Below are 27971 nucleotides of genomic sequence, written 5' to 3'. Positions count from 1 at the left end.
TTTTACTTTGTTCCTCAGGGCACTTTGCCCTAGATCCCACATACCCTCCTTGAAAAGGAGCCCTAAAGCCAGCCTGGATGAGGTGGGAGTGCTATTAAGGAGGCCTTTGAAAACAGTTCTCAGCCTAAACTAGTTTCAGGGATGTGATCAGAACAACAGAAGAGCAGCCGAATGGTTGAGAGCTCACAGAAAGTGTTCCTGTCCTTTTCTCCTTTCAGCTTCACATCAAGAGGGGTGGAGAGGGCAGGCTTTACCATTCTTTACATTTTACAAATGAAGAAACATCTATTCATTCATTCAGTCAGTCAGTCAGTCGGCAAACACTTATCAACCACCTCTTTTTTCATAATACAATGATGGGCTCTGCAAATCCAGGAAAAAAAATACTCTTGCCTTCAATATCTCATAGCTGGACCAAGTCCTTCATTGTTTCCTGAAACGCAATGTCTTGGGGTCTTCTATTAAAAACTCAATCTAAATGCAGATAGATATCTAAATGGTAAAAACTTTCAAGATCCTTTCCAACTGTTAATTTTGTAAAATCATTTCCCCTTTTATGAACAGGTCATGATCTGTACATAGAGATGTGGGTTTTCCTATTCATAATCAGTACCCACAAAACCACCTGAAAACTGCTCAAGAATGCCTGATGTCATCACCTCTAAAAAACGCATTAGAGACCGGACTTTAGCAGAGAGAAGTGGCAAGCCAAATCTTTAGGTCTTTTTGAGACACAAATGTAACTGAAAATGTTGACTCTGTAAAAAAAAAAAAAAAAAAAAAAAAAAATCAATAAATCAATTAGAGATAAAAATTCTGTTGCATTAAGATAAATTCTCAGTGATGGATTCAATTAACCACATTTTATTCTGTGAATTCCTCCTTGGCGCTTACCTCTGTGCCTAGTGCCACGCAGCAACAATCCACCTGGGTTAGGTAGTGCTTTACAGCAGACTTCTCTGTAAAGGGCCAGGCTGTAAATATTTTTACTTGTTGGTCATATGATCTCTGCTCTAACTACTCAACTCTGCTTTTGTAATGTATATTGCAGAAGCAGCCATGGACAGTACATAAATGGGTAAGTGTGGCTGTGTTTCAATAAAGCTTTATTTACAAAAACCAATGGTGGGCCAGATTTGGCCCATGGACCATAGTTTGCCATCCCCTGCTTTAGAGTTTATTCAAGCCACTTCACATCGTTGTCTCTTTGAGTCCTGAGAGTAGGCACAGTATATGTCATCTCCTTTTTATAGGTAAAGCAACCAGCTCATGCATGGTAAGTGGTCTGCCCATGGCCACACAGGTAAGTGGTGGCAAGCCCAGCCACCTGCTGGGTTTTCTAATTCCAAATCTGGCACACCATGAACACTGTACAATGCCTGTTACACAAGAGAAGTATAGTTCTTCCCAAGATAAATCAGGCAGGGCTGATTCTTAGTCTTGTTCTTTTGTTCCGACTGTCAAGAGGATGGAATTGATCATTTTTTCCATCTGATAACTTTTAATCATGTAGACAGAGCCATTGTGCAAGGAGCCTAGGTTTCTATTCCAATTTTACCTGAGACAACTCAGTGGGTGGTGGTGAGATGCCAGAGCTCTCTGGAAATCAGTCATCCCGTAGGAGGATTCTACAGGTCCACTGTACCTGTGAGCAGGGACATGCTTCTTATGTCTTTTGTTTCCTTTTCAGAGCCCCGACTCTACCCTTATTGGTGAGTCAAGAGCCAAGTGTATGTGTCCAGCATGGTACTGTGTCTGCACATAGTAGGTTCTCAGTAAACATCTGAAGGAACTGACCATCAGGGCAGGGACCCGAGGCGTGAAAGAGACCCAGTGTCTCACCTGGTGATGGTGTTCCATGTTCACCAGCCAGTTAACATTCTAAGGCCTCCTGGGGGTCATGAGTACCAGGGATCCCCCTCCCCACCATAAAGATCTCTCTTGCCCTCAGCATCTACAGAGAAGGCAAGCATAGCCAAGGTGGGAAAAGTGAAGGTTGAGGCTCTGACTACTGATTTGCTGAGGACAAACGAATCCCGACCTGAAGAACATGATGGATGAGTCCAACTCCCTCTGGGGAGCCAAGGAAGCTCTCAGGCCAGGCAGCGTGTCTTCAGGCTGCACGCGCTAATACCTGTGTCCTGGTTAGTGTGTTCATTTACCAGTCTGCTCCAACATTGCTCACTTACAACAGTTAAAGTGCATTTCCACATATGACCGAGACCCATGTGGCCCTTTGTAGAGAGCCGTGGCAACATGGGAATGAGACAATTCCTTCCACAGCTTGTAACAGAAGACACAGAAGAACTTCCAACGGGCTGCATCTGGGTCTAGACTCTCCTGAAGGTGACTTAGGAATACTTCTTTAAAGATAAGGTATGTGTGTGTGTGGCCTCATCCTGAAGAAGCTATTAATCACTTTACAAGTGTTCTTCTCTTCATAAAACGCATCAACAAGTCCTTTAAAAGGCAACGTCTTAGTGTGTTCAAAGGCAGTCCAGCTCCCCCAAACTTGGTTAACACACAAGATTTCCCAAACACGGCTAGTGAACAAAATGAAGTCAATCTGTGCTACAGATTCTCCCCTTTTCTGTTCCCTATTCAGCCGTTACCATCAGGGCCTGTAGCCCCCGACTTACTAAGTCCCTACTGTGTGTGAAATTCCCAAGAGAGCCTCCTAAACTAGATGACAGCCAAGATTCTCCTTCTCCCAGAAAATCTTGGGAACTGCTGATGTAGTGAGTCTGTCACACACCTGACCTTGAGGGAAGCGTGCACATGCAAAGATGGAGGGATTAGGGCCTGCTGTGGAGCAGAGACGGCCCCCCACTCCCCCTGCCCCCCCCAAGCCTGCATCTCAGCATGGAAGCCAAAGAGGCCGCTAGACTGGGGGTTGGGGGTAGGAAGGAAGAGTAGGGGGAGAATAAGGAGAATGAGAAATCTCTAGGAAAAATTAGAACACTCCCTAAGAGAGGTGCTTCCATTTTTCACAGATGCCCAAGAAAAGGCATTCTTGATACAAGTGCTACTTTTCAATATCTACACGGGGTTCTCCAGGACTCTCACTTAACATGAGCTGCAAGAAGGAACGAGAAATACAGTGGGCAGAATCTGTATGCCTGATTTTCTAGAACAGCCCTGATTTCACATATGTTCTATATTTATGTCCCCAGAAGTCCAGTTTGGGGATATGGGAAACTGTGGTCCTTGTAGCTCCAGGAGCTTCTTTGTTCTCGTTCAGAAGGACATTTCTGTTTGTTCCTACAGGAGCTGCACAGCAATCCCCACTTCTATTCTGCCAAGGCCAAAAGGCTGCATCTGTGCCAGGGACTGGTAGGTAAGTCTGCACAGCCCCTGAGACGCACAACTGGCAGTAGCCAGCCCAACCCAGACAAGGCAGAGCTGGGTGAAGAGGAGGGGGATTGAGAGAGCCCAGCGGGGGAAATGGCCACCCTGAACTCTACCTTGACATGTTGTCCTTTGATGAGAAAATGATCACAACTGGTTCCCTGAGGATGCGTGGGAATGCCACACCTTGCCTAACGATCATCCTTGTTACCAGTTTACAGGTCTAAGTTTCATCTTTGGAAAATGTGCTCACTCTACCTTAGTCCCTGTAATGAGTCCTTCTTGGCACACCAGTCACTAGATACCCCAGAATCCAAGCAGATCTATCCTCAACCCAACTTTGTTTTTAGAGGAATAGAAAAACCCTTGGCCATGAGGGAAGGCACACGTGTAGTGATACCCATTTCACAGACAGAGAAATGGAGTCCAGAAGGGTTGAGCCTTTCTCAGAAGAACATAAATCAGTTACAGAAGCAGGCCTTAGAAAACTTTGGTTGTGTTTGGGCCCAAGTTCCTGACGTTGGGGCAAGGGGAAGCTAAAAGCTGGTCCAGGAATATGATTCAGTTCTTGGTGTCAAGTCTGGATTCCAGACAATGTTCCCCACTCTCTATTCTGCTCACTCACCATCTTCCTTCCCGGTATAGAATTCCCTTCTCCTAAACTAGGCTACAAGCCCAGAGAGGATAGCAGTTGGCGCCAGACATTTCTTGCATGCAGTGAGTCCTCAGTAGATTCGTGTGGACACTTGTAGCATGTGCAGGCCTGTACAGTACACCCATGCAGACACTGCGGTCTGTGCACGCATGTCCAGCAGATTCATGTGGAGACTGTGTGCTATCTGGCTTAGGCGACTGCTGGTTCTTGGCGGCTTTGCAAGCTCTGACTTTGCACCAGGACATCCTGAGTCGTGTCATTCCCCTGAATCAGAGTTTCACTGAGAAGTATGCTGGCATCTTCCGGTTCTGGGTGAGTGTCCTCCTGGTGTTCCAGCCTGGAGGAGGCCATAGGAAAGAGGGTTCTGGAAGAGTCATGTCTTCGCTCCCTGGGCTGACTGTCCTCCATGGCAGTCTTCACTCACCAGCGGGCACTCTCTCCTTCCAGTTCTGGCACTTTGGGAAGTGGGTTCCAGTGGTGGCAGATGACCGACTGCCTGTGAGTGAGGCTGGCCAGCTGGTCTTTGTCTCTTCTACCTACAAGAACTTGTTCTGGGGAGCTCTTCTGGAAAAGGCCTATGCTAAGTAAGACAACCCCTTTCCTTCCCAGCCCTTCCCACGTCCTCTGCCTCTGTCTCCCTCTCATCAATGTTGAGGGAGGACAAGACGAAGAAGCGGTAAAGTTTCTCACGTGAGAGATGAGGCGAATCTCAGCAAACATAGAGGTCACGCTATCGGAACATGCTTTCAAGAGTCTTACCTTTCCCTAATGGATGGAGTTCTTTAATAGGGTTAGAAACTCTGAGTATATATTTTCTTTTTTTGCCCCTAGGATGCAAGGAAAGGATAGCAGACACATGACCGGGGAATAACCAAGCGGGGGATTCTCTAGACTTGTTTGGACCATCCCAGGCTACAGCATAAACACCCTTCCCTTATCCCATGCTTATGCCTTCCCTGGGCAGGCTCTCTGGCTCCTATGAAGACTTGCAGTGTGAACAGGTATCTGAAGCCCTTGTGGACTTCACTGGAGGGCTGACAATGACCATCAACCTGGCGGAAGCCCCTGGCAAGCTCTGGGACATCCTAACCCGAGCCACCTACAGCAGAACCCAGATTGGCCTTCAGACCCACTCAAGGGTGAGGCTGGGCTGCGCCCTGGCAGGATGGCCTCCTCCCCTGCTCCCATCCCCTTTGTCAACCAGCTGCTGCTCTCACCTCGTGTGGGCCCCCGGACTCCACCAGCTCCCGCACCCAGAGTCCTGACGTTCAAACTAGAACAGCAGAGCTGAGCCCCCGGGGCAGGCGAGAACTCCATAGAATACAGATTGTGTTCAGAGAAGGGAGCTAACAATTCTTGAGTGTCAACCACATGCAAGGCCATTTACTAGCACCACTAGCTGTCACCGTCTAATTTCATAACAAACAAGAACCCGGAAGTGGAGTAGGAAGCCCTCAGTTCAGCCCTGCCTCTGCTAACGACCGTCGCGTCACCTCACATGACTTAGCAGCTCTGAGTCTGTGTTGCCCTCGGGAAGGTGGGGTATTAATCACTGCGGAGTGGCACCCTAACTTCTTGAAAGGCTCAAATGAGACTGCAGGTGCTGAAGAGCTTTGAAAACAGTAAGGAAACACAGCATGGGTCTCTCCCACCCCCTCCCCATAAACCCTGGCTCCAGCTAATAAATCCCCCCAACTCCCAAGTTAGCTGTACACAGCAGAGTGCTGACAGGAGCTCTCTGTCTCTGCAGAAGGAGAGAGCGCTGAAGAATGGGCTGGTGCCAGGCCATGCCTATACTCTCACAGGGATCAGGAAGGTGGGCGGAACCCAGCCCCTCTGTCTCCCTTCAACCTCTCCCGTCTCTCCCGGGCCTTCTCACCGAGGCCTTGCCTCATCTTGGTGAACATTGGTGTCTGTTCCCAGTCTAGGGGGTGAGTTTTTCTGGTAGGCCTGCCAAAGCAGGTACTAGTCTCCCCAGACCTCCGTGCCGCTTCTCTGGGGTGAAGTGGTGGATCCAGCCTTTGCCACCTCCATCGCACCATCCCAGCCTCTCTTGACAGTCCCAGCCAATCAGCCATCTAGCCCTGCTGTGCCTCACAACCCTTCTTTGAGCTTCACTTCGCTCTAGGCTGCCATTGATAGCTTTTCTACCTGGGTTTTCCCTCCAAATTCCTGCTTCTTTCCCACATTCTCTTTGTCCCACAATCTCCCAGTTTCCTTCTGATGATATCCATCTTTTGAGCTCTACTAAACATTGAGAGAAAGATGAACCAGACGGGGACCCTGCCTACAAAGAGCTTACAGTCAAGTATGGAGGCAAACCATATTTGAAATGGATAGGGAAGCAAAGTAGAAACTGAAAGAAGAAAGCAATGGTGAAAGGCTTGAGGGGTTTAGAGGTAGGAGAGAAGACATTTACCTGGTTGGGTTGGAGGGAAATCAGAAAAGACTTTATAGAGGAGGTGACATGGAGTTGGCCCCTGAAAGATGGGTAGATTTGTGTGAGGGGAGAAGGGCCTTCCTGGTGGAGGGAGGGCAGGAGCAAAGCACAGAGATAAGGAATCCGCAGGTTGAATCTTAAAGAACCTCTGTTATCCTCTAGAGAGTGTAACTTCCCCAAAGTCCTCCAATTCCCTTTAACTCTGTTTCAGATTTTTTCAACTCCATTCGCACCTGACTTCTTCTTTCTCTTAGATCTCCATCAGTCATGTTTGTGTGTGTCAAGAACTTTTAATTTCATATTTAGATAACGAAATTTATATTTTAAAATATTTATGTTTATAATTTTATATTTATTTAACAAATGTATTTAACAAAATTTAGCACTTAATATGTGATAAATACTGTCCTAACTGCTTTACCAATGTTAACTCAATCCTCACAACAGTCCTGTGAGTAGGTGTATTAGTGTCCTAGGGCTGCCATAACAAATTGCCACAAGAGAAATTTATTTTTCACAGTGTTTTTTAAAGCCAGAAGTCTGAAATCAATGTGTCCTTAATACCGTACTCGCTCCAATGGCTGTAGGGGAGAATCCTTCGTGCCTATTCCGGCTTAGGATGGCTCCCAGCATTCCTCAGCTTGGAATGCATAGCTCAGTCTTTGCCTACATCTTCACACGCCCTTCTCCTCTGTGTCTTTCCCCTTCTCTTCTTTTGTAAGGACATTTATCATTGGATTTAGGACCCACCCTAATCCAGGGTGATTTTGTCCCAAGATCCTTAACTTAATTACACCTGCAAAGACCCTTTTTACAAATAGGATCACATTGACAGATTCTAGGTAAACATATCTTTGGAGGAGGGTACCCATTCAACTCACTGCAGTAGATGTGACTATTGGCTTCATTTTACAGATCAGGAAAAGGACACAGAGAGGTTAAGTAACTTGCCTTAGGTCTCACAGCTAGTGAGCAGCAGAGCCATTTTCTCCTCTTACCAACTCCCAGGGCCTTTGATTGTTCATTTCAAGGTTTCATCTGCAGGCGTGGATCTCACCCAGATATCTGCAACATTTCCTATTGGCACTCAGCCCAGCCACCTGGACTGGTTCTCATTTTATACAGGTGACCTCCAAACGTGGACCTGCGTACCTAATCAAGCTGCAGAACCCCTGGGGAAGAGTGGAATGGAAAGGAGACTGGAGTGACAGGTGAACTTCTGAGACCGGCTGGGAGGGGTGAGGACGGGGTAGGTGAAGGCTGCAAAGGAGGCTGCCTTTGGCACACAAATTCAAATGCGTGCTTTTGACATTTTCACATCTGCATCATCACTTAATCATTTTTATAGATGAAAAAATGAAGGCTCAGAAAAATAAGTGGACTATTACTCCTGATAGAATGTACTATACTCTATTTATTATAATTAATAAAGAGAATTGTCAGAGGGACTGAGTCTATGTGGAAAAATGGCATCCAAAGATTTATATAAATTTTTTTTTTTTTTTTTTTTTTTTTTTTTTGGCTACGTTGGGTCTTCGTTGCTGCGTGCGGGCTGTCTCTAGTTGCAGCGAGTGGAGGCTACTCTCCGTTGCAGTGCTTGGGCTTCTCCTTGCGGTGGCTTCTCTTGTTGCGAAGCACAGGCTCTAGGTGCGCAGGCTTCCGTAGTTGTGGCATGTGGGCTCCAGAGTGCAGGCTCAGTAGTTGTGGTTCACCGGCTTAGTGGGCGTGTGGTATCTTCCCAGACCAGGGCTCGAACCCGCGTCCCCTGCATTGGCAGGCAGATTCTTAACCACTGCGCCACCAGGGAAGCCCGATTTATATAAATTTTAAAGTGTTGTAGAAATATAGCATCATAATGTTGTTGGTAGTGGTTTGTTTAGGAAAACAAGTGCTTGCCTTTGAGAAAAATGACTGGTTAAATTAACTTTGGTAGCTGTGTGATCTTAGGCAAACTTCTTAATTTCTTTGAGCCAGAGGTGTGATGAGGATTAAATAAAATGATGGGCTTTATTCCATAGTGTCTAATCTGCTGTTAGTCTCATCCAGAGTAGTTTTCATTTTAAATATTATATTTTTTAACACTAGAGATACCATCTGAGAATATCTTTCACTTTTCTCTTCATCATGTCCATAGTTCCCTTTACATCCTTGAGAACACATAGCACATTTATAATGGGTGTTTTAATGTCCTTATCTGCTAATTCCATCATATCTCTCTTATTTCTAGGTCTGTTTTTACTTGTGGTCATGGATCACATTTTCTTTCTTTTATTTTTTTTAAACATCTTTATTGGAGTATAATTGCTTTACAATGGTGTGTTAGTTTCTGCTTTATAACAAAGTGAATCAGCTATACATATACATATATCCCCATATCTCTTCCTTCTTGCGTCTCCCTCCCTCCCACCCTCCCTATCCCACCCCTCTAGGTGGTCACAGAACACCAAGCTGATCTCCTTGTGCCATGCGGCTGCTTCCCACTAGTTATCTATTTTACATTTGGTAGTGTATATATGTCCACGCCACTCTCTCACTTCGTCCCAGCTTACCCTTCCCCCTCCCCGTGTCCTCAAGTCCATTCTCTACGTCTGCATCTTTATTCCTGTCCTGCCCCTAAGTTCTTCAGAATCTTTTTTTTTTTTTTTTAGATTCCATATATATGTGTTAGCATACGGTATTTGTTTTTCTCTTTCTGACTTACTTCTCTCTCTAGGTCCATCCACCTCACTACAAATAACTCAATTTCGTTTCTTTTTATGGCTGAGTAATATTTCATTGTATATATGTGACACATCTTCTTTATCCATTCATCCGATGATGGACACTTAGGTTGCTTCCATGTCCTGGCAATTGTAAATAGAGCTGCAATGAACATTGTGGGACATGACTCTCATTGAATTATGGTTTTCTCAGGGTATATGCCCAGTAGTGGGATTGCTGGGTCGTATGGTAGTTCTATTTTTAGTTTTTTAAGGAACCTCTATACTGTTTTCCATAGTGGCTGTATCAGTTTACATTCCCACCAACAGTGCAAGAGGTTTCCCTTTCCTCCACACCCTCTCCAGCATTAATTGTTTGTAGATTTTTTGATGATGGCCATTCTGACTGGTGTGAGGTGACACCTCATTGTAGTTTTGATTTACATTTCTCTAATGATTAGTGATGTTGAGCATCCTTTCATGTGTTTGTTGGCAATCTGTATATCTTCTTTGGAGAAATATCTATTTAGGTCTTCTGCCCATTTTTGGATTGGGTTGTTTGTTTTTTTTTTTGATATTGATTTGATATTGGATCACATTTTCGGCTTCTTCATATACATAGTAATTTTTTATTAGATATTGGACATTGTGAATTTAGTTGCTTAGGGATTATTTTGATACTTTGACGTTTTCTTTTAGGACAGATCTAGGAAAACTTTTAGCTGGGGCCTAACTTGACCCCACTACTAAGGTGTAGACCCTTTGAGTTCTCTACTAAAGACCTCATGTATACTGTAAGGTCTTTTGACTCTGGCTGGTGGGAATTAAAATGATTTCCAGCCTGGTGTCAGCTCTGGAAATTGTTCTGTGTATAGTCCAGTCTTGTGGGATTTCATTTTACGTATGCACAGATTTTATTTTAGCCAAAGACTCAAGGGAACACCTATGAAGTTCTCTGGAGGTGCTTGTTTAAGTAGCCCCCTCCTCTTGGGCACTTTCCCCAGCAAATTCTAGCTGTCTTGTCTCCCTGAGCTTCAGACTCTGCCTCTTCCACTCAGCAAGACTGCTAGGCTCTTTTTGGGTCCACTTCCCTGCATCACTGTCCAGGGAATTAGTTTCAGGCAGGAGTCTAGGCAATGTTAGGGCTCACATTATTTGTCTCCCTCCTCTTGGGGTCACAATTCCGTGCTGCCTGCTGTCTAATGTCCAAGAACAGTTGTTTCTTGTATTTTGTCCCATTTTTAGTTGTTTATAGTGGGGAAGTGGTACATGAAAGCCTTACTCCTTCGTGGCCAGAAACAGAAGTCCAAAATGATGGGCTGTGGGAAAAAAACCAATAGCAACATAGGTTCCAATGCTAGTTCTGACATTTAATAACTTTGTGACTTCAAGCATGTGACCTAATCTCTTTTAACCTCAGTTTCCTAATCTCTAAAATGGCAGTAAAAATCCCTACTTTGTAAAGTTGCTGTTAGCCTTAAATGAAATAAAATATGTCAAGAGCCTAGCCCAGAACTTGGCTCAGAGTGAGTGATGAATTAATGTCACACGTTGCTTTCATAATAGAGGATGTGAGATGTAATTGTCTGCAAGCAGTATGAAGATGAGAATAAATAGCAACACTATAGAGCATCTACTGAAGAATTTCTTGCATGTCCCTCTCAATCCTTTCCTTCCCCATGAAAACATTTCTGATTTCAGCTCAAGTGTGTGGGAGCTACTGAGCCCCAAGGAGAAGATTCTGCTGCTGAGGAAAGATGATGATGGAGAATTCTGGTATTTGACTCAGAGGCTTGGGGCACGTGCCCTGGCTTACATTAGGACATCCATCCAGCAAACGTTTACAGGGTGCCTCATGTATGCCAGGCATCTCTTATACAGAGATCAAGAAGACCCTTTAGGGGCTCACGGCCTAGCAGGGCAATCAAACAGTCACAGTCTCTGTGATGAGACCAGAGACCCCTGGCATGGAACTCAGCGGGTGCTCAAAGCAGAGGGTGGGTGTGGCCACTGCCTCCTCTCCGACTTCTGTTTCTTGCCAACTGTAAGCCACCGCACCTGTGCCCTCCAGAGCAAAGCAGTACTACTCCCACCCACCCCAAAGCCTCTCACCCCTTTTTATGAAAGGCCACCAGACACCCTGAGCTGATGCTGCTTCTGGGTGTCTGACATGAGACCCACCTGCTCCCCGTTCCTTCCACTTTTCACCCTTAGTATTAACTCCCACGCTGCCCCTCTTCTCCCTGTACCCATCCTTTTCAGACTGCTGTGGCCCTTTCGCTCTTGAAGTAGGTGGTCATTGAACTCAAGAGTCCTGCAAATACTGTTATTTCCATTAACAGATAGTAAACTGAGCTGGTTCAGACAACACGCCTCGGGGCACAACGTTAGCCAATAGGGGCGAAGATTTTTAATCAATTGATGATGAGGAACTGATTTGTGCAATTCTTATTGAACATGTATAAATCAATTGACTAGCTATGAATGCCCCAATTCCACTTTATCACCACCAGCAGCGGCCCAGGAGCATTGCCCTCAGGCAGCCATTGTTGGAGGCTGCTTCCAGCCACGGGGTGGGGTTTCATGGTAGCACCACCTGCCCGAGATGGACCCTCACACTGGTCCATCCAGCCCCAGTCTCATGGGTCCAAAGGCAGCTCAGCTCTGCGTGGGGGTGTGGAGGATGGGGTCCTGGGTCCAGCAGAGGGCTGGGATGCCCGTTACTTAGTTGCAGCCTCCCTTCTGGTCCTGATGACTGGATGTCATCTCCTTCGTCCTCTACACAGGATGGCACTGCAGGACTTTAAAGCACATTTCATGCTTCTGGTCATCTGTAAACTGAGCCCAGGCCTGCTGAGTCAGGAGGTGGGCCAGAAGTGGTCGTACACCATGCTGGAGGGGAGATGGGAGAAAGGGACCACGGCTGGTGGCCCGAAAAAGTCACCCCTAGGTGAGCCTGTGCACAGGAGCCAGGGGCTCTTGGGTCTAAAGTGGCAGCTTCCCCGGGCAAAGGTGGGGCTGCAGACAGAGCCGCTGCCCAGAGCCCCTGGCTGAAGGTGAGGGGGCTTTGCTGGCCAAGCTGCGTGCGCTGGGGCCGGGCTATGTGAACCAGGGAGATGGGGCACTTCTGTCCTAATTTGCACCAGGGCGTAGAATTCTCAGTCAGGCTGCCTACCTCTTGGGGGTGTATCTTTCCAGAGGGTTCCCTTTCCTAATCGGCACCAGGAGGCCACAGGGGCACAGGCATAGTAGAAGGTTGGGTTACATCTTTCTGTGGTTTTACGATAAGGTCACTGATATGCTGAAGTAACCACCCCATAACAGGCAGGATTGAAATAGTATTTATATTGTATGTATCGGGCCCTCCTTACCTAGAGTTTGGTAGAGAAACAAAATCAAGGATTCCCAGGTCATCAGGTATAGGAGATGAAGGTGTATACATTCTCCAAGTGGAGAGGTTTGGGGACTGTGTCCCTTTCTCCACAATGGGCCATGTCTTGGGTAGGAAAGATTTGAAGGGGGTAAGATCTCAGCAGGGCCCAGGTGGCCTTGGCTCTGGCTTCATCTCCCCCACAGGGTCCCCCCAAAGGCTGAAGCTGCACATAAGCTAAGGCCCCCGTTAAAATGCTGCTCCCCTGGGACCACAGGCACGTTCTCTTCAGTTAACAGTCACTGGCCCAGGCAGTGAACATCTCCAGGACACAAAGTCTGTGCCAGGCAGCGTGCTGGGCAAAAGCTACAGTGGAGAGTAACTCTCAGGTCTGTGTGTCCATAGAAGAACCCGGGGTGGAAGAGGTGGGAGGGAGGGGGACAGAGCTGTGGTGAAAGAGACCCCAGCTCTGTCCGGGTGGACCTTGGGTGGGAATCTCGGGGCAGCACACTGGGTCTGTGCTCCTCGCTGTGGTTTGGCAAGCAGGATGCTAGGGGAGCCTGTCTCACCTTGGCTATGTTCTGCCCCAGACACATTTTGGAAGAACCCACAGTTCCTGCTGTTGGTCTGGAGGCCCCAGGAGGGCAGGAAGTTCCAGATGCCCTGCAGCATGCTGGTGTCCCTCCTCCAGAAGCCCAGGCACAGGCACCGCAACAAGAAGCCTCACCTTGCCATTGGCTTCTACCTCTTCAGGGTAGGTGGGCCTCTCGTGGAGTCTTATCCTTTCTTCCTATTTCCTGTCCTCTTTACCATCCATCTCTGTCTACCTACATCCCTCTCTGTCTACCGTGGGTACAAATCCTTGGGAATATATGATCTAGAATGAGCCACCTTCTTGCATTTGAACATCAGTTTCTACATCTGTAAAATGGGGACAATGATATATATGCAAAAGGTGGAGTAAAAGAAGATCGTGTAGCAGTGCTTATCATTGTGCCTGGCACACAGTTGGTACAATTAATTCTGGTTCCCTTTGTCCCTCTCCAAAAGCCGAGCTTACCTTGCCTCACCCTTTTCTAGAATTTCTGATGACGGATTAGAATGTCACTGACTGGAACAGCAAGTCTTATGGGAGGGAAAGTGGCCTCTGGGTAGAGTCTTCTTGTATACCAGCCTCCATTAGAATTCATGCCTGTGAAAGAGCTGGATTCACTGCCTAATGAGGCCTCTCTTTTTTGTTTTTCAGATGAGCAAGGTGAGTTGCACACTTGCCAGGCTGGCCCTGGTAGGGAGTGATGTCCCGGGTTCACTGAGACTGCAGCAGCCTTATGTAAGGAGCCGCTGGAAGGTCTGGCAATAATGCCAACTGCCTCTCTGTGTGCAAGTAAAGAGCATCTGCTGTTCTTTTTTTATCCAAGGGTCCCCCAAAGTCCTTATACCTCCACAGACAGGTCTGAGCCTGATGCAGAACCAATAAATTTTAGAATCGATTAAATCCCTACATAAATACTTAGGGCTAATATTGAAGACTGTCACAGCATAGGAAGAATGATAAATCACAATCTTGCCTGAATTATGAAGCCCATAATAAAATAGATCTATAACAGATGGGACATCAGGAGCCCATGCAGTCCACCTACTAGGGGACAAGGGACAAAGGCTGGGAAAACAAAACAGAAACACAGGCAGGGGACAAGAGCAGCTCTGTGTTTCAGCTGCAGTGGCAGCCTACAGGGATCAGTTGAGAAGGCCTGAGCTATCCCAGCCTCTGAACGGTGGCAGCTATTCTTTGTTTCCCAAAGAAAACAGGAGTGAAAAACTTAATTTTCTCAGATTGGACTGAATCGAGTAAAAGGGTTTTTGTAAAGAAACCATTTCGCATTGGGTGTCTTGGGTCGGTTTGGGTTTTTTATTTTCCTCACGAGGGAATACTGAGTGCTCCCAAAGTTGCCTATTAATTTAAAAAGAAAAAGTTATTTAGTTGGGGAGTGGTGGTGGGATGAATTGGGAGATTGGGATTGACATATATACACTAATATGTATAAAATAGATAACTAATAAGAACCTGCTATATAAAAAAAATAATAAAATTCAAAAAAAAAGTCTAGGAAATAGTATAAATGATGCCAGATCTCAAGATAGACATTGGTAAATCTAGACAAATCTAAAATGCCATGAATTTCTATTAAATTCTACTATTTCATTAAAAAAAAAAAAGCTATTTATATCAAGCCTATTCCTAAATAGAATTGGGTCAACCTACAGTAAAAAGTATAAACAGAACAAAACTGTGAACCAGTTATAGAATTCAAAAGGTGAGAAAAAAGTTAGAAATAGATGAGGGATAGGGAAGCAGTTAATTCTACCAGGAACACTAAACCTAGAACAGCTACTACAGCTGATTACAAAATTTAGTTCTGAGATTCCTGGCAGCCAGGGCAAAGACAGCAAAGGGCTGATCTTCTAGTTCTCATTGTCTCAATAAAGAAAGCATGCATCACCAAGAGATACATTTTGTTTCCCCAGCCCTAAGTGGAATCTGGGAAATGTCTTTATGTGGTGGGTAGTGTCTTTATCAGCAACTGTGTGCATCCTCCTTATGGATCTCCCCTCCCTCCATAGTCCTGCATGAGAGCCAAGGGAAGAGGAAGCAAGAGAGAAAAATAGGGCAAAAGGGGGATATAAAAGAGGGAGGGAGAGAGAAAGAGAGAGTAAAAATATGAGATAAAACAAAACACAAACCAGACCTCTGATTTGGGTCTTCTGAGCTTTGGCCAGTACTCTTTCCTCTTTATGAGGCTGCTTTCACTGAGATGACATGGAATCTCCAGTTGATCTGTATGGAGGGAGATGGCTGGTGGTCCGTCTGTACCTATGAGCATAATCATGTCATAATCAACCTTGAAATTGTAGCACATACATGGAGGCAGCATCAGGAAGTATCAAGAACGTGGACATAGTAGCTCAGCTGCCCTGAATTCCAATCCTGGCTGAGACTCTTACCCGCTAGGTGACTTTGTGCAGATGGCCTAACTTGTCTGAACTTCAGACCCTCAACTGTAAAGTGGAAAGTGCAGACACAGTGACATTCCTCACCTCATTTTGTGTATGATATTGTTTTTAACACAAAGTCAAATCAGTCGACATATTTATTCAACCTCATGTAGGGTTCCAGCAAAGGTGCCCACTCTGGACGTGTTCTGATGTTTTCTCTCCACTCTTCATCCCTTTATCTCATCCTCCACTGGGGCAGGTGGGATTTGGCAAATCAGAGGCCACCTTAGTCCTGGCTCCTGGCCAAGGGGCCCAGGCCTGGCCACAAGCCCTGGGTGATCAGCTCAACTGTTGCCCTCTGTCCTCTACCCACAGAGCTATGATGACCAGAGGAGACTGCCTCCCAAGTCCTTCTGGAAAAATGCTCCCCTGAATTGGCCTGAGACGTTTCTCAGAGAGAAGGAAGTGAGTCGGGAGCTGTGGCTGGAGCCTGGGACATACGTCATTGTGCCCTGCACATCTGAGTCCCGCCAGGAGTCTGAGTTCGTCCTCAGAGTCCTCTGCAGGAAGCACGTCTTTTAGTAAGGTCCAGGCCTCTCCCGGAGGTTGGGGTCCACTCGGGCCAGGGGAGGGGGGCAGGGCGAGGCGAAAATGGTGGAGGACGGGGGTCTCTGTGACCAACACAGGGGACGGGGTGAGCAGGAGAGCAGGGCAGCTGTCTGCACAGAGACATCCCTCACTTCTTCCTCCCCGCTCTCCTTCTAACAAATGAACACTCTGCTGGACTTGGAGAGAAAAAGCTAGAACAGGTCTGGCCCCTGCCCTCCAGGAGCTCAAAATCTGGAAAGGACATGGACGTATGAACAGTTATTTATGTTACGCTGTGTCTGGGGCAAGCGTTTATCTGCCCAGGGTGTTTGGAGAGCACCAAGGAGAAGCATCTGAGCCAACCTTCCATGGTCCTGGGGGAAGCAGGGGTGGCTTCAAGGACGTGGTGATTCCTAAGAGATGCACAGGGTTTGTTCAGTTGAGGGGGGCTGTCATCAACCATCAGGCTCAGACGAATCAATATACACTCATCCCAGCCAAACTTATTACAGGCCTACCTCGGCGATATGGCAGGTTTAGTTCCAGACCACTGCAATAAAGCAAATACTGCGTTAAAGAGAGTCACAGGATTTTTTTGGTTTTCCAGGGCATATAAAAATTATGTTTACACTGTATTGTAGTCTATTAAGTGTGCAATAGCATTATGTCTTAAAAAAACAATGCGCATACCTTAATTAAAAAATACTCGGGAATTCCCTGGCTGTCCAGTGGTTAGGACTCTGCGCTTCCCCTGCAGGGGGCACAGGTTGGATCCCTGGTCGGGGAAAGAAGATCCTGCATGCCGAGTTGTGCGGCCAAAAAAAAAAAAACTTGACTGCTAAAAAATGCTAACCATTGTCTGAGCCTTCAGTGAGGTAAAATCTTTTTGCAATAGTAACATCACTGATCAAAGATCACAGTAACAAATATAATAATGAAAACGCTTGAAATATTGCGAGAATTACCAAAATGTGACAGAGAGACAGGCAGTGAGCCAATGCTGTTGGAAAAATGGCGCCCATAGACTTGCTCGATGCAGGGTTGCCAGAAACCTTCAATCTGTAAAAAAAAATGCAGTAAAGCGGAGCACAGGGAAATGAGGGACGCCTGTATTTTGCCTATGATTGTTCTGACATGACAGCCCTTCAGTGCTTAGAACCCAGTTCTCTTTCCATCATATTTCGGGCATAGATAGTTTCACTTGGTCCCAGGCCTCACTGCCTTGTGAGATCACTGAGTCTGAACGTATGAGTAGGAGTAGTTAGGTGAAGGTGGGGGAAGGAGAGGGCACACGGGGTGGAGGGCCCCGCTTGAGCAAAGGCCGTGGGGTGAGAACACAGGGCGCGTGGGGAGGTACAGCCGTGTGCTGAGCCATGTGCCAGACTGCACGCTTCAAGAGCAAGTGGGGCGTCAGCTAAGGAACTGGGAAGGTGAGTTCCCAGGGGTGGGAGAATATTGGTCAAAACGTTCCCAAAATGATCCCCAAGAAGTAATTTGGTCTTTTCTCCCCCCTCAGTGAAATTGGCCGCAATTCAAGTGTCGTCTTCTCTAAGGTGAGTTGTCAGGTGGAATTCCACATAATGGGGACCGTTTACAGAGCCGGGAAGGGGGACTTCTCCCCTCACATTCAGGGGTCGGGGGAAGAGGTCTGCAGATCCTGCAGGCCCTACTCTATGGCGCACATAGTATGTTATCTATCGTGCCCTAGAAGTATGCAGGTTCTGCTGTTTTTGCACCAAAATAACTGCCCTTCTGGTCAGGTCCTTGGCATTGAAGGCCCAGAGCCCCAGATGCATGAGTCACACCTCCATGTTCTTCTGTTTCTCTCTACCTGGTGTTTCTTCTGCCCCTTTCACGGTTTGCTACTTCCCCAAAGCCAGTGACGATTGGAGAAACAGGGATGTGGGTGAGTGCTATGGTAAAACATTTCAACCAGCACTCGAGGTCAGACTCACAGACTTCAGAGGCCTGGGAGCCGTGAGCACATTAGTGAGTGCACGAGAGTCCATTCGTCCAGGGGAATGACCAAGTCCTTCTGTGTGTCTGTTCCTATAGGAAACTGTAGACCAAAGTGAAGGGCAGGATGAATTCTTCACCAAACTCTTTGAAAAGGTGAGTTGAACCAAGGGAGGTAGCAAGGAGCAGGGGACACTGTGGAGCCTATAATTCCATGGAGGGTGGGTTTGCATCTGCCTGACCGTGTGTATAAATTGTGATTTAAGGCTTCCTAGTCTCCAAACTGCCACTTTCTATAAAAGCCCTCAAGGTTTTAGACAAATGAGTAGAGCTGTTGTTTCCAGCAGGCTCCTGTAAAATGCATATCCGTTCTTGGAAGCTACATTGATTTGTTGTAGGAAAAACAACTTTAATTAATTTTTAATCCCTGTGACGATGGAATATGGCAGAAGTGAGACTCAGTGTTGGGAGGAGTGGGTGGAATGTGGCAATGGTGAGCCCTGGGGGGTCTGGGGGAGGGAAGCCCAGGGAGAAGACCCCGTGGGTGGGTTTGGGGGGGGGGGGTGGGACTGGTCAGAGGCATTGGGGAGGAGGAGGGCTACCCACCCGGTCCCTTCCAGTTCTCTCCTTGGGCTGACCCAGGTTTGAGCACCAGCAAGAAGCCACCCTGTCCCTAAACAGCAGGACACTAAATACATTTAGGAACAGGGCAAGAAACCTGGGCCTGCCATCTGAGTGATGTCATCACAACTGGAAGAACATGAACCCCCTGTGTTAGTAACACTCCTGATTTCATTCCCAAGTTGCCTGCCCTCCCGTCTTCTCTCATCTTCACCACTGGCGTTTTGCTTAATGTCGTCAGAGAGGATACATCAGAATCTTATGTGTGTTGTTTATAAAAGTTTTCCTCCACCCCAGGGGTTTCCAAACATTTTCTGCGGCAGTCCTTTTTATCAAATGGGATCTCACAGAGAAACCTAACATATATAAAACAGATAAATATGAACAGATAACTTATAGCCATTTTATAAGTTCAAATTTATGGTACTTATATTGCATTAATATGTTCTAAAGTTAAATGTTCATGTAAAGGGTTGCTTTTCTGAACTCTAAAATGGAAATCTGGACTCTTGGCTAAGGATAGTTTATTAATAATAAAACTGAAACCCAATTGCTGAACTTTCAAAGCATCTCTATAGAACCCAGTTTGAGAATCACCGCTATTAGTCTCCCTATTAAGAGTCCTGCCCTGCTGGGGTGCTCTGAACTTGGCACCCAGTTAAACTGTTGTAGAAGTTCTTATGAAATTCCAGATTTAATTGTATATCTAGTCATGTTCCTTATGTGCAGGAAAACGGCATCACTTATTCTGCCCAGAAATGGCATATGTGCCACCCTGAGCAGATGTGGGAGAGGCCTTTCCCAGCCCGCTTTAGCTGTGGGCCCTCTGCATCTAACGAGCCTTCAGCAATAATGATTTTCTTCTACCACTCTGCTTCTGCTCTAGCATCCAGAAATAAATGCAGTCCAACTGCAGAAGATCCTGAACCACATGCCCTGGTCAGGTAAGTATTTCAGAGTCATCCTGTAGGACTCAGGGGACACAACTTTTCTGAACTCTGGGTCTATTTCTCTTTCTCCTGGTGGGACACGTGAATGCCCACTGGTCGCCCCAGGAGCTGTGTCTTATACCAGGGTGGGTCGTGTGGTCTGAGAAAGAGATAGAGGAATTTATGCAGCTTAGAGAATTGTTCTTTTTTTTTGCTTAGTTGAGTGTGTAAAGATAGATGGCAGTGAAAAATGAAGATTTCTGCTAGTTTGCTAGTTTGAGAAGAATCGTTGAATATTTCTTTCTTGGCATATAAAGTCCATGTGGAAGAATGGCATTCATTTTCTCAACCCGGCAAATAAATATTAAGTATCGACTAGCTTACCAGGGAGCTCTCTGATGAGATCATATTTAAATTGATTAACCCACAGAAATCTGATAGAAAGGAGCACATCACGTAGGAGAACTGCAGATGGGCGGTGTGGATGCCTTTGTATGAAGCTTGGGATAAATCATCAGGAAAGCTTAAAGCCCATATAAAAGTATTTTATGTGTATATTTTGAGTGAGAAAAACATGATTTTGAAAAAAGTAAACCAAACAACTAAAGGGTATTTGCTACCTGAAACATGTGATTGCTTCTCCTTTACATGAAGCCAAGATTTCAAACCCAAACACACTCAGAAACTGTATAATTTCCAGATGGTTTCTCAAAGCCAAACTCGGGTATCATAAAAGAGCCAGAAAGGGAGATTCTAGAAATTATACAATATGAGATGTGGCCCCTCCCTACCCCTCCTCAAAAAAAAAAATTGTAAAAGAGATGGCACACTAAAATTTTTAAGGCATTAATCACAAGTATGCAAAATGATTTTTGAAAGAATGGATGGACACATTGTTTTCCTTTATTCCTATGAGAGGGTTTCTGGTTGATAGATCAGAGAGCTACTATAGCTTTTGGCAAAATAGTTGGTAAAGTCTCCCATAATAAATGATGAAATGTGGGTTGGAAAGTTGCAATATGATTCACAAGTTTTATCATCATCCCAAGAGTTATATAAATATGAACCCAGAGAGATAATTCTATGTTATGGGTCAGAGCCTATACGTTTTAGATATTTAGTTGAGAGTCTCTGTATTCTGCCCTTGGTCCCCTTACACTTCCTCAACTTTTATCAATGGCTTGGAAGAAGACATGGCATGCAGGCTTATCAGATCCACAGATGGCACAGAACTGGGAGGAATAATTAATATAATAGCCAACAGAATTGAAATTCAGAATGCTCACCACAAGCTGTGCCCAAGCCAAAAAGATGAAATGTAGTCAGGGTGGTAATTAAAAACTGCCATTTTATAATATTTAAAAAATCAGTTGCACAAGTTCCTAACAGAAGAGACCTCATCTTTGTGGCAGTTAATTTGAAAGCTATCTGGTTAATTTAGTTGACCTTGAGCTTAACATGTGCTAATAGTTTCAAGTTGCTGCTAAATAAGCTAATCCAAATTCAGGCGGTTTTTAATGGAAGCATTTAGTGTGTGTTTTTGAAATTGTGTTCCAAGAAATGTTAGAAACCAAGAGGTTTTAGTAAGTGTTCCATGAAGTAAAATGGGTTAGATTCTATGGTCAATTGTGCTTAGGAAATTCTGCATTAAACAAAATTTCAACATTGGCTCCTGTACACCGATCACGTGCTAAGGTACATGGTGATGGAGACAAGGGTCATAGATACAGAATATTTCAAATGTATTTGAACTCAAAACCCTTTCTCTGCAAAACATCTCCCTTGGAACCTAATTTGGGAAATGCGGACTGAAAATTTTGGAAGTGATAGACCCACTGTACTCTGCTTAATCCACCTGCGGCTGCAGGAGTGTATTCCAGTCTTGGTACCACATTTTAGGGAGACGCTGGCAAAGCATAGTGCGTAGAAGAGGGAGGTGGGGATTTAGAAACCATATCATCTGGGGAACCGATGGAGAAAGGTTTAGATGTTTAGAATGGAGGGGAGGAGTCGAAGAGGGGACAAATACCTGTTTATGCTTTTCTGGAGGTAGAACTAGGACTAGTGAGTGAGTTTTACAGGAGCTTCCTTTGGAATTAACATGAGAAATTTCTCCTGACTTGGAGCTATGGATCCATGTGAAAAAGTGAGCTCCCAGAACTGACAGGCCATCTATCAGGACATCTGAGATTGTCTCCCAGTTTGGGTGGGAGCTTGAAAAAGGTGCCCTTTCAGACTGGGGAGCCTGTGACTCTATCGTCCTGTCTGCCCCCACCCCAACCCTCCGATACACAGGGCCATGTTCGTCTGACCTACTGTGAAGCAAAACCAGAATGTTCTCTGCAGGGTTTTACAGTGTTACTAGGATGTAGGAATCCCCTCTAAGCCTTCTCTCTCTGTCTCCACTGTTCTCATTCTTCCTGCCCCAACGTAAATGGTGGTCATTGGACCCTATGGCCGGCCTAGACAGCACTGCCTCTTCCTGTTCAGAAAAGGGCCATGCAGTCCTGGGGCCACCCCCATGCAGACTCTTTCTGTTCCTTCACAGGTCTAAGGAGCGAACAGCCTCTCTTCAGCCTCGAGGCCTGCCAGGGGATCCTGGCCCTACTGGATGTATCTTTTTGGGTTTGTGGGAGGATGCATTCTGCTGTTTGAGAGCTTTGCCCTGGAGCCAGGCTGCCTGGGGTTGAATCCCAACCCTAGCACTTACGAGGTCTGTGACCTCCGACTAGTCACTTAGCCTCACTGTGCCCCAGGTCCTCATGTGCAGCACAGAGATGGTATTAAAACCTATTCTGGGGCTTCCCTGGTGGCGCAGTGGTTAAGAATCCTCCCGCCAATGCAGGGGACACAGGTTCGATCCCTGGTCTGGGAAGATCCCACGTGCCACGGAGCAACTAAGCCTATGCGCCACAACTACTGAGCCCGCGCGCCTAGAGCCCGTGCTCCACAGCAAGAGAAGCCACCACAATGAGAAGCCCGCGCACCGCAACGAAGAGTAGCTCCTGCTCACCGCAACTAGAGAAAGCCCGTGAGTGGCAACGAAGACCCAAAAAATCGCAGCCAAAACAAAAAAAAAACCCAAAAAACAAAAGCTATTCTGTAAGATTGGTATGTGAATGCAAATGAGATAACCCACGTAAAGTGCTTAGGACAGAACTGTCATCGAAAAGTGATCAATATTGTTATTAATAACAATAAGCTTACTTCCTGATAGCGAGGAGGAGGCAGCTGCAGGGTGGCGGTTAGTAACAATTCTCCAGGTTACAAGAAGCTTTTACAAGAGCCTCAGGGTCCTGAGTTTTCCATTTGGTGATGGGGCAGCAGCTGCCCCCATTTACAGATCAGGAAACCAGAGCTTGGGGAGTTCCATGACATGCCGCGAAATCAGCTTTCCTCGTTCTTAACACTGTCATTTTTCTAGCAAACTGTCTGCCTTAAGTTATTCGGAGTTTAATTACCCACAGAGAGGCACGTAGAACGGATACTGTGAGAGGGGTTGCAAATATAAAGAATGTTGGCAGAGACGTTGCAGAGGCTGCGGGCAGTGTGGGATGGTGGTCAGGTATGCAGGCATTGGGACAGGTCCCAGCCTTGTCACCAGCTGTGTGAACTTGGACAAGATCATGCTCTCTGAGCCCTCATTTCCTCATCCATAACAGGGAGGAGTTAGTGCCTACCCCACCTACTAGGTGAAAATGAAGTTCCATAGGTCAAGTGTAGAGCTCAGCACTAGGCCCGCCATCAGGGCTCAAAGAGAGGTGGTGTGTCATGGTGTTTCTGAGCCAGTCTCTCTGACGCGGGGGTACTTGGACGTGGTCTACAGGGCTAACCATTCAGCTTTTAACTGTTCCTAAAATGACTAAATACAAGAGACATCCTTAGTCACCCTGTGCCTGACTCCGTCCATGAGTTGGTTTTGACAACAATGAAAAAAAGAGTTACTATTTTTTATTTAAATCGCATCAGATTGGCCATGTCTGAATACCCTGCTTCACTAAATGGTAACTGTCATCATCACCATCATCAGACCATCCTCTCCTCCCAGTGCTGCTGTGTTCCAGCTCATTCTGTCCCTTCCTAGTAAGGGCCGGGGAGCCCTGGGCTGGACTGATCAGTCAAGGGAGGCCAGCTATTGAATGGGGTGTCCCAAAGTGCACATTGCTTTGTGGAGGGCCCATCACTGCCTCCAGAGGTGTGGACAAAGCTCCCCTGGCGGCTTTGACCTTAACCTTGCTATCAGCTTAATGCGTCCGGCACCGTGAGTATCCAGGAATTCAGGGACCCGTGGAAGCAGCTGATGCTCTATCAGGTAAGAACAAGTGTTCACCACGCCTCCCACGGGACAGTGCAGAAATGGCAGTTCTGCAAAACTATAAGGTACCTCTCTCCCTTTCAGCCCTTTCTACCCAACCACTCACCCAATCTTCCCTAATGTCCTTTTAGTGTTTCCTCCTTTCTCTCCCAAACTCAGAGAGCCTGTTGCAATAGTCTTCTGAATTTTTAAGGCGACATCTGATCGCATCGCTTCCTTACTAAAAATTTTTTGAGACTCCCCATGGCCTTCAGTCGGGTTCACACTCCTTAGCATGGCATTTACAGTCCTTCATAAATTGGCTCCCTCCTACTTTTCCAATCATTACTCACAACTCTCCTCCCGTCTCCTGAGTCATAAGGTTGGAAGCCCTTCAAAGTTTGGATGGCATGCTCAGATTAGGCACGTTTACCTATCCCCAGACTCTCCATCCCCTGTAACAGAAAGACCGTCCCCTCTCACAAGCCTTAAGGAGAACTGGGAGAGGAGGTGGCATCCTGGCAGGGACCCCCTGCCCTATTCTTGTCTAGGCAGCCGGGCCTACTGGTGGAGCTCACATTCAGCAGTCCTGCAGCCTTGACACTGGGGTGTGAGGGGCTCTCAGGCGGGGCTTGGAAACGCCTGGCTTCCTTAGCCTTTGGTGTGGGCTCTTTGCAGGAGGTTTTCCACAAGCAGGACACCAACCGCTCAGGATGCCTGAACTGGGCCCAGCTGCGGGCTGCCATGAGGGACACGGGTAGGCCCGGTGGGTGGGGAGCTGGTGCTGCAGGGCGCACACCAGGCAGGGGATGGGGCGGGGGGGTGGGGGTGAGTGGTGCTGGGCAGGGCATGTGGCGTCCTGCAGTCTTCTAATGAGCAGAGTTACTCCCCGAGTTCAGAGGCCCAGAGACCAGGATCCGTGAATAACTAAACCATTGATTATTATCACTATGATCACAGCTAACATTTATTGAGGGTTGGCACATGTATACTCACATTTAATCTTTGCCAACACCCTGTTATAATCCCCACTTCACAGAGGAAGAAATTGAAGCTCAGAGAAGTTAACTTGCCTGGGGCTTAAATCCAGGACCCCCAGACTCCAAGGCAGATGATCTTGACCACTAAGCAGATTGCCTCCTGCCTTCAAGGCCAGTAACCCACGCGATAAAAAGATCCTCATGCTGGTTGCCTAGGGGACAGGGATGGAGAATGGAGAGACAATAAAATTAATAGGCTAAATAATTGAACAATTCACAATGAACCATATAAAAGAAGATCTTAGGCTATTAGGATTCAGGTCCCGGAAGTGGAGGGACAATTTAAGGGGCCTCAGGCGGGAGGAGAGCTGGATATGAGGTTTCCGGCACCCACGGTGGGAGCCCTTGTTCAATGCAGGAATCGTGCTCAGTGATGACGTCTGCCGGCTGATGCTTATCCGCTACGGTGGCCCTGACCTCCAGATGGACGTCGTGAGCTTTGTCCGCTTGATGCTGCGTGTGGAGAACATGGAGGGTGAGCTGGGGGGAAGGAGGGAGGGCCCGGGCTTCCTCTGCTCTCCACGTGGACTGCCCACCTGTCCCCAGTTCAAGCACGAGACAGGACTGTTGCCTGTGTGGGGAGCTCCGGGGAACGCTGGCTCTGTGCCTGTGAAACCCAGCTGCATCTACCCAAACTAACTTATGCCCTGTCTGCTCCAGGGCAAAGGTGTGAGGCGGCTCGCTTAGAACAAGTGTGGGGCGTGTGATTGCACAGAGGCCGAGATTGGCTTCCTGGGTGAGGGCCCATACGGGAGGAGCTAGTCCCCCTTGTTTCCAACACATGCACACGCATTAGCTGTGTTCTTTTCTACTGCATTTTCACAGACTTCTTCCAAAACTTGACCCAAGATGGCAAAGGGATATACCTCCAGAAGCCAGAGGTAAGACCTTCTCCACGGGGTCGGTTCACGTCATCTTAGGGAGCAGTGGCCGCTGCCGGTTCAGGGGCTTGTATAGGAGAAGGGTTCTGGGTGCCCTTCATTCTGCTGAGCTCACGATGGAGCGCTGTATTCATTGCACTTATTCATTGGTGCCTCACATATGACTGGGCAGCCACTGTGTGCCAGGCACATGTGAAGGTACAAGTGTTCGTTGAATGAATGAGGTGACACGCTGAGGAGAAAACAGCTCTGTGTCTGACGCTGGTTGTCTTCCCTGATCATTCAGCCTGCACGGATTTACTGAGCACCTGCTATGGGCCAGATGTGGAGACACTGGAGTCTGGAGTTGAATCATCTGCCCTTTCTGTCTAAAACACATCCTCTGTTTGGGCTGCTTAGAAAGAGACTAATAAAAGCTGGGGTTTCTTCCTTGACCTCAGATGTTCAGTTTATGGAATAAGCTTCTAAGATATAGGGACCCTCAACGTGTATCTACCCTCAATCACTCCCACATTTGAGTGTGAAGTTGGGATGCAGGTGGAGGGGCAATGGTTAGAACTTCTGAGCCCATACCCAAGCACAGATCCCCAAGGACACCTGATCCCAAGCAATCCTTCCATAGCGACATACTCAGCACTGAGAGAGCAGGACAGCCACCACAGAGGCAACTGACACAGGGCAGCGCACAGCTTGAGCAGTCTCCTAGAAAGCAACGTGCTATCATGGCAAGAGAGCTGGCCTGAGACCCAGGGTGAAGCCACAGCACCCCTCGTAACCACCTGTGGGACTGTCAGCAAATCACGCTACATCGCCGGGCCTCAGCTTCCCTATGTGCGAAATGAGCTGGCTGGGTGAGGTAGTCTCTAACGTTCTCTCCAGCTCTGACCATCTCTGGCTCCTTGAGGAGATCCTCAAGGCCATCCGAGGAGGCCTACAGGGAGCGGCAGCCAACTTGCTGGAATTTCACTCTGGGGTTTTCTCAGACCCCACTGGTAACTTCACCGTTATCATCTTCATCATCACCACATCAGCGTCACCATTTTTATGTAACTGGCCTGGGGAGTGGTTTCCCCAGAGGTCCCCCCCTATGTGAGTTAGAGGGACCGTTCATCACACCCACATAAAGCTGTCAGACAAATGGGCCCATAAATGTAAACATGTAGACTATGCTCTACTGGATCTCTGTTACCCAGTGGTTCCACACACCTGCACACTGCTGTCACAAGCATGCCAAATTGAATTCATGGGGGAAAATTGCATTGAGAATTGAATATAGAATCAGCCTGCATCTTGGCTATCATCATTCACAGGCGCCAAGGGAAGTCAAGGTTGATTATATTTCAGGTTGATTTATACTTACTATGGGATGGTGTGCTCCCTCTGGCTAAGCTATCCATTAATGTCCTGTCTCTGGCTTCCCAGGAGTGATGGGGGAGGAGGCCCCAAGCCCTGCGTCAGGCTCTAGGACCTGGTGACTGAGAAATGAAGCATCCTTAACTGAATGTCAGAGATGGGTCTGAGTAGATCATAACTTTCTTCCCCATTATTCCAGTGGCTGACGATGACTCTGTATCCTGAGAAGGCTGGACGCTCATCGGCCCTCGCTGAAGACTCTGCATATGGCCCAAGGGTGGCCTTTGGCTGAGACCAACCCGTGCTCAACCCACCTACAGTTCTTCAGGACTGTGTCTCCAGCCATCACCTTCTCATCTGGGAAGATTTCTTTTCTGCAGATCTCCCCTTTGGATGGGCAGCATACAAAGAGGGAAGCAGTGAGGTAGTAAAGATTGCCTTGGACTTGTCAAGACCAGCTCTCTTTCCCTGTGACCACAACCTTGTCACAAGCAGAAACGTCGTCTAAGCAATCTGATTCCAGGGTTGGTGTGCTTTCCTTTATACAATACTGCCTCCACAGGTGTCCAACTTAAATGACTTTAGACATGCCACGTTCTCACATTTGGGGTAATAGTCTAGGTTTCAAGATCTGAAGAGGGAATGGTATGTTTGTAGGCGTCTGTACCGGCATCTATAAACTGGTAGAGGGATAGGCTAACTTTTAACGGTCTGGGGGTGGGGCGGGGGTACACTGAGGTTTTAAGAACACAGAAAATAACCGAACTGTCAGGGTCCAGGTGGGATGGGCTGGATCTGGCATC

The 27971-nt window shown here is 47.0% G+C and overlaps 1 protein-coding gene across 1 annotated transcript; it reads left to right on the top strand.

Annotated features, from left to right (window-relative positions):
- Positions 1-1291: 1291 nt before the first annotated feature.
- CAPN14 (calpain 14) lies at positions 1292-27460 on the top strand. The gene is made up of 20 exons (XM_068564152.1): positions 1292-1303; positions 3268-3337; positions 4197-4315; positions 4451-4587; positions 4968-5142; positions 5757-5819; positions 7569-7654; positions 10844-10918; positions 11929-12092; positions 13103-13270; positions 15850-16087; positions 17611-17647; positions 18150-18206; positions 19558-19615; positions 22149-22213; positions 23844-23912; positions 24573-24651; positions 25293-25409; positions 25760-25815; positions 27368-27460. Exons 1-20 carry the CDS (start codon positions 1292-1294, stop codon positions 27458-27460), a joined length of 1938 nt encoding a protein of 645 aa, XP_068420253.1.
- Positions 27461-27971: the final 511 nt, after the last annotated feature.

Source organism: Eschrichtius robustus, chromosome 15, assembly GCF_028021215.1.
Source record: "Eschrichtius robustus isolate mEscRob2 chromosome 15, mEscRob2.pri, whole genome shotgun sequence".
NCBI lineage: Eukaryota > Metazoa > Chordata > Mammalia > Artiodactyla > Eschrichtiidae > Eschrichtius > Eschrichtius robustus.
The sequence above is the reverse complement of the archived record's forward strand: the minus strand, read 5'-3'. Positions and strand labels throughout refer to the sequence as shown.

Excerpts from the sequence above, each read along its gene's own strand:
- CAPN14 (XM_068564152.1), top strand. Across the intron at positions 19,616-22,148 it reads GAACCACATGCCCTGGTCAG|GTCTAAGGAGCGAACAGCCT; the intron begins GTAAGTATTTCA and ends GTTCCTTCACAG. Across the intron at positions 23,913-24,572 it reads AGCAGCTGATGCTCTATCAG|GAGGTTTTCCACAAGCAGGA; the intron begins GTAAGAACAAGT and ends GGCTCTTTGCAG.